The sequence below is a fragment of the Saccopteryx leptura genome, chromosome X, assembly GCF_036850995.1.
Source record: "Saccopteryx leptura isolate mSacLep1 chromosome X, mSacLep1_pri_phased_curated, whole genome shotgun sequence".
NCBI lineage: Eukaryota > Metazoa > Chordata > Mammalia > Chiroptera > Emballonuridae > Saccopteryx > Saccopteryx leptura.
In genome coordinates, this window is record NC_089516.1 from 82143831 (window position 1) to 82156545 (window position 12715).

At 40.4% G+C, this 12715-nt stretch overlaps 1 protein-coding gene across 2 annotated transcripts in view; it reads right to left on the bottom strand.

Moving 5' to 3' along the window:
• Window positions 1-8560: 8560 nt before the first annotated feature.
• DRP2 (dystrophin related protein 2) overlaps window positions 8561-12715 on the bottom strand; it is a 48561-nt gene continuing 44406 nt past the window's right edge. For both annotated transcript variants that reach the window (XM_066357491.1, XM_066357492.1), the window contains one exon: window positions 8561-12642. In XM_066357491.1, the coding sequence (XP_066213588.1) occupies window positions 12518-12642 (125 nt within the window). In that variant the 3' untranslated portion in view covers window positions 8561-12517. The remainder of the gene's footprint in view (window positions 12643-12715) is intronic.

Here is a 12715-nt window from a genome sequence, read left to right on the forward strand (position 1 = left end):
TTAGATATACTGTGCTAAATAAAATATATTATTAAAATTAGTTTCACTTGCTTATTTTTACTTTTTAATATGGCTGCTAGAAAATTTTAAATGGCATATGTAGCTCATATTATAATTCTTTTTTCTTTATTAATTTTACTAGGGTAACATCAATAAATCAGGGTACATATGTTCAAAGAAAACATGTCCGGGTTATCTTGTCAATCAATTATGTTGCAAACCCATCACCCAAAGTCAGATTGTCCTCCGTCACCTTTTATCTAGTTTTCTTTGTGCCTCGCCCCCTCCCACTTTGTGCCTCCCCCCCCCACCACACTCTTATCAATGTCTCTTAGCATCGTTTTTATGTCCCACCTACGTATGGAATAATGTAGTTCTTGGTTTTTTCTGATTTACTTATTTCACTTCGTATAATGTTATCAAGATCCCACCATTTTGTTGTAAATAATCTGATGTCATCATTTCTTATGGCTGAGTAGTATTCCATAGTGTATATGTGCCACATCTTCTTTATCCAGTCTTCTATTGAAGGGCTTTTTGGTTATTTCCATGTCTTGGCCACTGTGAACAATGCTGCAATGAACATGGGGCTGCATGTGTCTTTACGTATCAATGTTTCTGAGTTTTGGGGGTATATACCCAGTAGAGGGATTGTTAGGTGATAAGGTAGTTCTATTTTCAGTTTTCTGAGGAACCACCATACTTTCTTCCATAATGGTTGTACTACTTTACATTCCCACCAACGGTGAATGAGGGTTCCTTTTTCTCCACAGCCTCTCCAACATTTGCTATTACCTGTCTTGTTAATAATAGCTAATCTAACAGGTGTGAGGTGGTATCTCATTGCAGTTTTGATTTGTATTTCCCTAATATCTAATGAACATGAGCATCTTTTCATATATCTGTTGGCCATTTGTATTTCTTCCTGAAAGAAGTGTCTGTTCATGTCCTCTTCACATTTCTTTATTGGATTGTTTGTTTGTTGTTGAGTTTTATGAGTTCTTTGTATATTTTGGATATTAGGCCCTTATCTGAGCTGTTGTTTGAAAATATCATTTCCCATTTAGTTGTCTGTCTGTTTATTTTGTTGTCAGTTTCTCTTGCTGAGCAAAAACTTCTTAATCTGATGTAGTCCCATTCATTTATGTTTGCCTTCACTTCCCTTGCCTTTGAAGTCAAATTCATAAAATGCTCTTTAAAACCAAGGTCCATGAGTTTAAAACCTATGTCTTCTTCTATGTACTTTATTGTTTCAGGTCTTATATTTAGGTCTTTGATCCATTTTGAATTAATTTTAGTACAAGGGGACAAACAGTAGTTGAGTTTCATTCTTTTGCATGTGGCTTTCCAGTTTTCCCAGCATCATTTGTTGAAGAGGCTTTCTTTTCTCCATTGTGTGTTGCTGGCCCCTTTATCAAAAATTATTTGACCATATATATGTGGTTTTATTTCTGGACTTTCTATTCTGTTCCATTGATCTGAGTGTCTATTTTTCTGCCAATACCATGCTGTTTTGATTGTCGTGGACCCATAATTTAGTTCGAAGTCAAGTATTGTAATGCCACCAGCTTCATTCTTTTTCTTTAGGATTGCTTTGGCTATTCGGGGTTTCTTATAGTTCCATATAAATCTGATGATTTTTTGTTCCATTTCTTTAAAAAATGTCATTGGAATTTTGATGGGAATTGCATTAAATTTGTATATTGCTTTGGGTAATATAGCCATCTTGATTATATTTATTCTTCCTAACCAAGAACAAGGAATATTCTTTCATCTCATTTTATCTTTTTTGATTTCCCTTAACAATGCTTTGTAGTTTTCATTATATAAGTCCTTTACATTCTTTCTTATGTTTATTCCTAGGTATTTTATTTTTTTTTGTTGCAATCGTGAAGGGGATTATTTTTTTGAGTTCGTTCTCAAATGTTTCATTGTTGGCATATAGAAAGGCTATGGACTTTTGTATGTTAATTTTGTATCATGCAACCTTGCTGTATTGGCTTATTGTTTCTAGTAGTCTTTTTGTAGATTCTTTGGGGTTTTCGATGTATATGATCATATCATCTGCAAAAAGTGATACCTTTACTTCTTCTTTTCCCATATGGATGCCTTTTATTTCTTCATCTTGTCTGATTGCTCTAGCTAGAACCTCTAGCACCACATTAAATAAGAGTGGAGAGAGTGGACAATCCTGTCTTGTTCCTGATTTAATGGGGAAAGCCTTCAGTTTTGCACCATTTAATATGATGTTAGCTGATGATTGATCACATATGGCCTTTATCATGTTGAGATATTTTTCTTCTACACCCATTTTGTTGAGAGTCTTAAACATAAAATTGTGTTGTATTTTATCGAATGCCATTTCTGCATCTATTGGTAAGATCATGTGGTTTTTGTTCTTTGTTTTGTTGATATGGTGTATTACGTTAACTGTTTTATGTATGTTGAACCATCCTTGAGATTCTGGAATGAATCCCACTTGATCGTGATGTATTATTTTTAATATGTTGTTGTATTTGATTTGCTAGTATTTTGTTTAGTATTTTAGCATCTGTATTCATTAGAAATATTGGTCTGCGGTTTTCTTTTTTTGTGCTGTCCTTGCCCGGTTTCAGTATGAGGGTTATGTTGGCCTCGTAAAATGTGTTTGGAAGTATTGCTTCTTCTTCAATTTTTTGGAAGACTTTGAGTAGAATAGGAACCAAGTCGTCTTTGAATGTTTGATAGAATTCGCTAGTATAACTGTCTGGCTTGGACTTTTATTTTTGGGGAGGTTTTTAATAGTTTTTTCTATTTCCTCCCTGCTGATTGGTCTGTTTAGCCTTTCTGCTTCTTCTTGACTCAGTCTAGGAAGGTTGTATTATTCTAGGAATTTATCCATTTCTTCTAGATTATTGAATTTAGTGGCATAAAGTTTTTCATAGTATTCTACAGTAATTCTTTGTATATCTATGATGTCCATGCTAATTTCTCCTCTTTCATTTTGGATTTCGTTTATATGAGTTCTTTCTCTTTTTTCCTTGGTAAGTCTTGTCAAGAATTTGTGAATTTTGTTGATCTTTTCAAAGAACCAGCTCCTTGTTCTATTAATTTTTTCTATAGTTTTTCTGTTCTCTATTTCATTTATTTCTGCTCTGACTTTTATTATCCCCTTTCTTCGGCTGGTTTTGGGTTGTCTTTGTTCTTTTTCCAGTTCCTTAAGGTGTGAAGTCAAGTGGTTCATTTGGGCTCTCTCTTGTTTGTTCATATAGGCCAAAAGTGATATGAACTTCCCTTTTATCACTGCTTTTGCTGCATCCCATAGATTCTGATATGTCGTATTGTCATTTTTATTTGTCTGTATATATCTTTTGATCTCTGCGCTTATTTCTTCTTTGACCCATTCATTTTTTAAAAGTATGTTGTTTAGTTTCCACATTTTTGTGGGGGTTTTTCTCTCTTTTTTGCAGTTGAATTCTAGTTTCAAGGCTTTATGATCTGAAAATATGCTTGGTACAAGAGCCCTTTTTCTGAATACGCTGATGTTGTTTTTGTGGCCCAACTTACGGTCAATTCTTGAGAATGATCCATGTACACTGGAGAAAAATGTATACTCTGTCACTTTGGGATGAAATGTCCCGTAGATGTCTATCATATCCAGGTGCTCTAGTGTTTTGTTAAGGCCAATATATCTTTATTGATTCTCTGTTTGGATGACCGATCTAGAGCCGTCAGCGGTGTATTGAGGTCTCCAAGAATGATTGTATTTTTGTCAGTTTTTGTTTTAAGGTCAATAAGTAGCTGTCTTATATATTTTGGTGCTCCTTGGTTTGGTGCATATATATTAAGAATTGTTATGTCTTCTTGATTCAGTGTCCCCTTAATCATTATGAAATGACCATTTTTTTCTTTTAATACTTTTGCTGTCTTGTAGTCAGCATTATCAGATATGAGTATTGCTATACCTGCTTTTTTTTTTTTTTTTTTTTTTGGATGTTATTTGCTTGGAGTATTGTTTTCCAGCCTTTCACTTTGAATTTGTTTTTATCCTTGTTGCTTAGATGAGTTTCTTGTAAGCAGCATACAGTTGGATTTTCTTTTTTTATCCATTCTGCTACTCTGTGCCTTGTTATTGGTGAGTTTAATCCATTTACATTTAGTGTAATTATTGACACTTGTGGGTTCCCTATTGCCATTTTATAAATTGCTTTCTGTTAGTTTTGTGTCTTGTTTGTTACTTCTCTTTCAATTTTTCTATATTTTGTTTTTGTTTGGTTGTATTCCATACATCTTTCTTCTGTTGCTATCTTTTTTAAATCATGTGCTTCTGTGGTGGGTTTTTTCAATGGTGGTTACCATTAAGTAATGAAAAGGGTTCCTACCCTGTTCATTGTAGTGCACTATCTTGTGAGTACTTTTCACTCCATCGTCCTTGCTACTGTCAATCTCCGTCCTCTCCCCCCCCCCCTTTTTTTGTTGTTGTCACAGTTTAAATTTGGTTTTATTGTGTTCTTGGTGGAGCTTTTTACTTGTGGTTTTTTTCTTTTTATCTGGTTGGAAAAACCCCTGTATTAATTCCTGGAGTGGGGGTTTTCTGATCATACATTCCCCCATCTTTTCTGTATCTGTGAATGTTTTTATTTCTCCTTCATATTTGAAGGATAGCTTAGATGGGTATAGTATTCATGGCTGAAAGTTCCTCTCTTTCAGGACTTTAAATATTGGGGTCCACTCTCTTCTAGCTTGTAGAGTTTCTGTTGAGAAATCTGATGATAATCTAATGGGCCTTCCTTTATATGTTGTATTCTTCTTTTCCCTGGCTGCCTTGAGAATTTTTTCTTTGTCGTTGGTTTGTGCCAATTTCATTATGATGTGCCTTGGAGTAGGTTTGTTGGGGTTAAGAAAACTCAGAGTTTTGTATGCTTCTTGAATTTGAGGCTTTAGTTCTTTCCACAGGCTTGGGAAGTTCTCATTTATCATTTGTTTGAATATGTTCTCCATTCCATTTTCTCTCTCTTCTCCCTCTGATATACCTACTAATCTTATATTATTCTTTTTGATGGAGTCAGACAATTCTTTTAGGACTTTCTCATTTTTTTTTAAATTTTTGAGTCTCTTTCTTCTTCTCTCTGTTGTGCCTCAAGTTGCTTGTCTTCTATGTAACTAATCCTATCTTCTATCTGGACTGTTCTATTAGTTAATTGTTACCTCATTTTTCAGCTCGTGAATTGAGTTTTTCATCTCTGTTTGATTTGTTTTGTTTGTTTGTTTGTTTTGTATTTTTTCTGAAGCTGGAAATGGGGAGAGACAGTCAGACAGACTCTCGCATGCGCCCGACTGGGATCCACCCGGCACGCCCACCAGGGGGCAACGCTCTGTCTACCAGGGGGCGATGCTCTGCCCCTCCGGGGCGTCACTCTGTTGCGACCAGAGCCACTCTAGTGCCTGGGTTAGAGGCCAAGGAGCCATCCCCAGCGCCCGGGCCACCTTTGCTCCAATGGAGCCTCGGCTGTGGGAGGGGAAGAGAGAGACAGAGAGGAAGGAGAGGGGGAGGGGTGGAGAAGCAGATGGGCACTTCTCCTGTGTGCCCTGGCCGGGAATCGAACCCGGGACTTCTGCACGCCAGGCCGACGCTCTACCACTGAGCCAACCGGCCAGGGCCTTCTGTTTGATTTGTTTTTATAGTTTCAATTTCCTTGGTAATATATTCTTTGTGTTCGTTGAGTTTCTTTCTGAGCTCCCTAAATTGCCTTTCTGTGTTTTCTTGTATATCTCTGAGTATTTTTAGGATTTCTATTTTAAATTATCTGTCATTTAGCTCCAAGGTTTCCAATATATTAAATGTTTTCTCCATAGATTTTTCCTCATCTATCTGTGCTACGTCTCTGTCTTTTGTATCCATGATATTCGATTTCCTTTTCCTTAACGGCATCTGAGGGTGGTTTTGTTGATAGTATTATTGAGAATTAATAAAGAATAAAAAGTTAAAAAAAATAAAAAAGAATAAAAAAATTATTATTCCCCCCCTTTTTTCCCTCTCCTCTCCCCTCCTTCTTGAGAAAATCTTGTGGTGAACTGTAAATTATATTGTGCTAAATAGAAAAAAAACTATCTATAATGGAGGGCCTGAGTTGGGGAGAAGTAATAAAGGGGCAAAAAAGGGGGTATGGACCCACAAAATGCAAAAAAGGAAAAAATTTGGGTCAAGAATAAAATGATTTGCTTTTAGGTAATGGTTGTCTAAGAGATATGATGAGAGGAATAAGAGGGAAACAGGAAAAAGGGGGAAAATTGTTAAAAATTACTATTATATTTAGTGGAGCAAGAACTAGATAAAATGGAGAGCCATGGTTGGGAGCACTGCTAGTGAGTTAAAAAAAAGCAAAGTAAAAAACCCCCAAAGCGCCACAAGGAAAAATTTGAGTCCCAGATAAAATAATTTGTTCATGATTGAGGATTGAATGAGAGGAAAAGTAAAGGAGAAAGAAGAAACTAATATAGAGGCAGAAAAAAAAAAGAGGAAAACACAAAAAGAAGAAAAAAGAATAAAAGGAGAGAGAGAGAGAGTTAAGGGTTTTGGAGTGCAACCCTCATAGAGAGAAAGAAAGAAGAAAGAATAGATAATGGGAGATGTAACACTTATGGGTAGTGTAGTTCAAGGAGAGGAGAGAGTAAGACCAGCAGAGAATTAAATGACCAAATTGGAAGAGGAAGAAAATAATCAAGACAGGAAGATAAGAGAAACAAACAAATATACTAAAATGAGATAGGTTATAAAGTCTGTGGATTATTCTTGATTTTGAGAGGTTATCTTCTTGCTTTTTGTTTTCTCTCCCTCTTCCTGGTCCGTGACTCTGTACCCTGGGTTCTGCCCCTGTGGCACACTTAGGTAGAGGTTTGCAGTTGATAAGTCTCTATGGTGATGTCATATATTGGGCTTCAGTCTCGTTGGCAGTCGAGGCTCATTAGCATTTGCAGGCTCCGCCAATGAGAGAGTTCGTGTTCCTGGAGCCTTTCTCCTAGTCTTTACTTTCTGAATTAGTAGCCTGATGATCCAGCTATGGGTTGCTGCTGCCTCTGCCTGGAGAGTAAGAGGCTCAAAGAGCTGTCAAATCCCCACTCTATTCCCACTCAGCACAGGGCTCTGGGTAAGGCTCAATCAGTCAGAGCCCCAGGCATAATTAGTCGGGGCTTCAGCCCCCACAAAGACCCCTGACTCTGCCCCTCTGGTCAGGAACATGGGCGCCCACTCCCGGGGGAATCTCTCACCCACTATCTGCGCCCACCGACCAGGATATCCGGCCAGCCATCTCTCACTCCTGGTGAGGCACCCTGCCCGCACAGAAAAGTTCGAGCATAGAGAATTTCACTCACACTCCCTCCCCGCGTGCTGCTTTTTGGGGCACAGGGGCGACCCCGAGATTCTGGTTTGCCCACACAAAGGCCTCTGACTCTGCCCCTCTGTCCAGTAACATGGGCACCCACTCCCGGGGCTCTAGGAGGAATCTCTCACCCACTATCTGCACGCGCCAACTAGGAGATGGGGCGGATGGCTGTCCCAAGTGCCTTTCTTTGTCTGGATTTGGTGTGAGTGTTATCTTGTGTAGACTGGGTTGCCACAAGCACAGTTTTTCCTTCACTTGGATGTCCGTGCCATAGCCTGGTTCAGACGTTTGTGCCACAGTCTTGTTCTATTCACACCCTATGCCCGTCTTAGTTCCTATACTCTCAGTTCCCAATGAAAGCAACCCTTATTTAGGTTAGTGAGGAAGGCGGAGTGTTTCTTCCTCCTTATTTCCTTCAGGGTTGATTATATATTTAGTCAATTTTTCTCTCGATCATACCTTTGCATTAAGTGTGGAACTTCTAGAGGCTCCAAGGATAGATTTTTCTGTCTCTGGTTGAAGATCTTGTTGAATTTTGGGGAGATTTATTGGTATCACTCCTTACGGCGCCATTTCTCTGACATCACTGTCATACTATATTTCTATTGGACAGTACTGTTATAGATTGGTGAAAAAAAAAACTTGGTGATAGTGAAGAGGGACTGACAGTTTAATTTTCCCAGAAAATGGTATTTGTAAATACTCTCAATTTAAAGGGATAGACCTTTAAATGGAATAAATGTGACTTTATGGAAACTTACTACATTGTCCTTTTTCATATATTGTTTCAGGCTGGTAAAAAAATTCTTTAGGTTAGTGAAGATGGTATTGATGAACCATTGCCTTAAGAGCTCATTCAATGAGAGGATAACTAGCTAATTTGTGTAGGACCTAGAGAAGTAACCATTCCAAGTAACTATGGATACAGCTACTTGGAATGGGGGTGTCTTTTTGGTCTACCACATGTTACACTCATCTGGTAGCCTACATTTTGCAATGCTCCTGTGTCTTCTTGACTCCCCCTCTTTCTTCCCACACACAAATAAGGGAAGGATCTAGAATATCAGAGTCAAAGAGTATATATAACCAGACAAACCAAAGTAAACAAATACAAATTTATTCTTTTTAAAGCAGAAGTCAAGGGAAAGGAGAAAAGCACCACAGTGAGTGGCAATCAAAGTTAAACAATTTGTTCCCAGTCCTGCCCCTTTGTACCAAACTTTTTGAGACTTATGTGCCACCCTTGCCACCTTTCCTAAATCCCTTCCCTAACTCCCATTCTCGTGACCAGTTCTTGCAGCCTGTAACAGCATAGCAACTTCAGTCTGGCCTCAATACTGCCCTGGGACGGCAAGGACATTCAGCAGTTCCCCCCCCCAAAAATGTAGCAGTTGTGGGAAGAGATGGAGGCTGGGAGCTGAGCCTTGGCCTTGAGCGTTTCCCTCTCCCAGAGCCGTGGGTGTGAAAAGAGTGAGAAGGAACTGAAGTATTCCTTTGTTCCCAGGGCAAGACTTGGCTGGGAGGCCCAGAGATAGAGGTGCCCTGCTGAGCAATTCAGTGTCCACAGTCCTAGGGAAAGACAGCCAGTTTCCCTCCCAGGACAGTTTGTCTTAAGGCTCCTACCTTCTTTGTTATCTGTCCCCTATGTCAAAAAAAAAAAAAAAAACCTGATGAGATTCCTGGTATGAAATGGTTTCAGAGGCCATGAGTCTAACCCTGAGAATGTGTGTTGAAGGAACACCCTAGCCTGAAGCTGGATATGGAGCCCAGGTCCCAAACACAACGCAGGCAGTATAAGTATTCCTTAAAATGAATCTGGAGGCAAACCATCTCCAAGAATTGGCCTCTGCCTAGCCTCAGGGTTTCTTATCGCTGCCTCCTGCCAGTCCAGTTCCTAAAGTAGAGAAACTCAAACAGGTTTCTCTGTAAGAAAATATTTCCAAACTTTGAGCCTCAATGAAAATGGGTACTTGAGAGCCTTGCTTTTAGCTTTTCCATCTGGAAGGAAGAGCACATGTTCTCCCAGGTAGGGCCTTTCCTAGCGAACCATACAACAGCTTGTTGTCCTCCAGCCACTTCCCTAACCACTTCTCAGTCCACTTGACTCCACTCTGCTCTCTCTACAAACAGAGGCACTTTCAAAATGGCTTTTTTGCCTCTATCAGATTTTGTCAAGAATAAATTGCCTATCAATCTTAAGTAAGTATTCATTGATACTGTTTGAAAACAACCCCATAAAATACTCACATTCCTTATCACAGAGGTTTCCTCAGGCTGCCTACCCAGCACCTCCCTTCACCACACTTTCTGTACATGTCCATAAACTACATAGCATCACAAACAATGCCTCTAGGAGACACACACATGACAGATGCCCAATGACACACAACACATCTCAGTAAATCCCACTCTAATTTGGATTCACAGTGCCCAAGGATCCATTTACCTCACTGCAGGAAAACTCCATGTATATGAGACAGTGACCATCAGTGGAGCCTTGAGCAATAAACAGGCATACCTTGGAGATACTGTGGGTTCAGTTCTAGACAATCACAATAAAGTTCATCTCATAATAAAGCAAGTCAATCTTTTTGCTGGTGGAGGGTCTTACCTTCAATTTGTAAAAAAAAAATGCAACACCTGTGAGGTGCAACAAGCAAAATGCAATAAAATGAGGTATGCCTGCACTCATCTCGGGCATTAAGGTAAACACAAAACCACAAAGTGTCAGTGACCCTGTTAGTGAGAATTCAACTCTTCACTGCCTGCTTTGGTCCACCTAACAGCACAAATCCTACATAACAAGATCTGTATCTTCCCTACATTGCATGGCCCACTGTGGTTGCCACAGGCTATCTGCATTCCTAGATCTCTTGAATGGAGTGAGGGTTACAGAAAAAATTTTCCAGGACTCCCTTGCTAAAAGATTGTTTCATAACATCTGCCCGCCTAAGGCTTAGGCAGTCATAAGCCTCAAAGACTCTGAACTCTCTGTTTTATAGCATAGTTACTTTATCCCATTCCTGCCCACAGTCTAGGATCCTACAAATATAGCTTCCTGCCACTCACAGACAGATTCCCAGGCTCTGTATTTGATGCCCACCTACGACCTGCTCATCATACATACAGATACCCAAGTCTTTCCACCCAGAGACCTCATGAGCAATAAGGCAGATGTGGTGATGTGGTCTGAAAACTGTGGGCCTCTTGCTTAATGCCCTGTGACGATTCTAGAAGGAGACAATCTTGGGCTTTTGGACCCAAGCTGCTGCCCTATCTCCGATGCAGCAGATAAATCCAGCTTTCCAGTAGTTGTGCACACAGGCCCACTGCTTGATTATAACACAGCACCCCAAGCATCTCATGCCCTCTTGACCTCAGTGGTAAACACAGCTTTCTTCAAGGGCCTGAGCCAGACTTAAGAACTGGAAGGGGCTAGAAGATATACTCTGTGTCTTATCCTGACAAAGGCTAATAAAAGCCTAATTGTTACCTCTTTTCTGTATGGGGTAGATAAAGCTTAGATTTGCTCTATTTTGTTATCCGAGCCATTGTTTAGAGGAGCCCTGGAAAATCCATCCAAGGCTTAGGTCTCAAGGGAACAAGATTTGGAGTGAGTAAAGAGAAGAGAGTGACTCTTCCAGTTAGAGTCCTCTGTGGCCACGGGCTTCTGTTGCTTTGGTCTTGAAGACAGTTCACCCCAAATATGAATGGAAAGACATCTGAGGGGAGTAGCCAGGATATATCTATCTGTTTAACCAGAAGCTTGGGCTAACAAAGAGTGAGGCAGAACATTAATACTTCAAGAGGTATTAGAATTTAATGTGTGAGTGAGACCAGGGGAATGATGATGTACAGTAGATATGCAGAATGGCTATGTATGTATATAAACTTAGGCAAATGAAGTCAATTTCAGGGCTCTATGTTATAAAGCTCCTTTTGAAAGAAAGCTACTTAAATGGGCTCTGACTCTGTTCAAAGTTGCCAAGCTCACTACCCCTCTTCTCGCGTACTATCCTGGACAGTTTCCAAATAAAAGGATCATGGTATATATTGCCTAGAAAGAGTTAGTTCAGTTTGAGGTATGGGTTTACTTTCTAGTGTTAGAATATTTTTATGCAAAGGAAGGCCATGCTGTTGCTTAGATGGAAAGTGGCCAGTAGCTCCTCAGAACAGGCCACTATTCAGAGTGGCCTATTGTATCTGCCTTAGGATTAGCTGAGGACAACCAGCCATGTCATCTGATTCACTCTAAAAGAAGCAAGGGTGTTGGACAGTCACACTCCTCCGGGCTAGTAGTGGCTTCCCCTTCCTCACCCAAGGGGAGCAGACTCAGAAGAGCCAAGGATGGCTTCAGCTGTATTTCCAGAGCAAGTCAGCTGGTCTTTCAGGATGATAAGGCCTTCAAGAAAGAGGAGGATCGGGGGGGGGGGGGGTATCTAAGACCATAAGTATTTCTTTAATGATTCCAAATATAAGGTGGAAATAGGAATCAAAATTAACTGTTCACCACTTGAGGAATGTTTGCCACAGACTGAGGCAGAAGAACTAAAGATATTTGAGGAGGAAACAACATCTAGGTAGCCTTAGGATGGCTAGAGATATGCCCTCAAGCTGAAATAATATGACACATGCTGCCCACATTTTTTCAGGGACACTTTGACAGAGAAGGGGTTGTTTTGGGGATACCCTTTTATCTCCCTGAGTTGGGCCAAAGAGGAGGGCTAACTCCTGTGGATTCATAACGCTGGAACCCTGGGGTCATTAGGCTTCCCAACCTCCATAATTCCATGGAGAAGGAAAGGCACCAGCAAGCACTGCTTAGTTCTGCAAAACAGCACTCTGCTCCCCATCTGGGTGGCCTCCAAGTGCTCTTTGCCTGTGCTGCAACAGAAGTGGGCTTAAGGGGCCAGTCTCAAACTCGAGGATTAAAGGAAACATGTTTAGAGACATAAGAATCGTGTCCCTCCCTCCCCTGTCCCTCGCATACCCACCTCACATACCACCAGATCCCTGCTGCTACCCAGAGCCCAAATAACTCGAGCTGAGAAATGTGGGGCCAGTGGAGACTGGAAAGGTTGGGTGAAGGCTGAGGGAAGGCTGTGACAGAACCAGGAGAGGACTATGGACTACAGGCTAGAAATCTGGCTCTATCAGGAGGCCAGCAGGGTGTTGGCAGTCACATCAGAGCTTCGCACACTGGGGAAGGCATGGCGAAGCTTCTCCATAATGTCCTCCAAGCACAGGCTGACATCTTGGCTCTTTGACCCAACATCATCTGTGTTGGAAAAGAGAAATGTGGAAAGGGAGCTAGAGATTCAATTCCCTGATGAGACCAAGGAGCTGAGTTA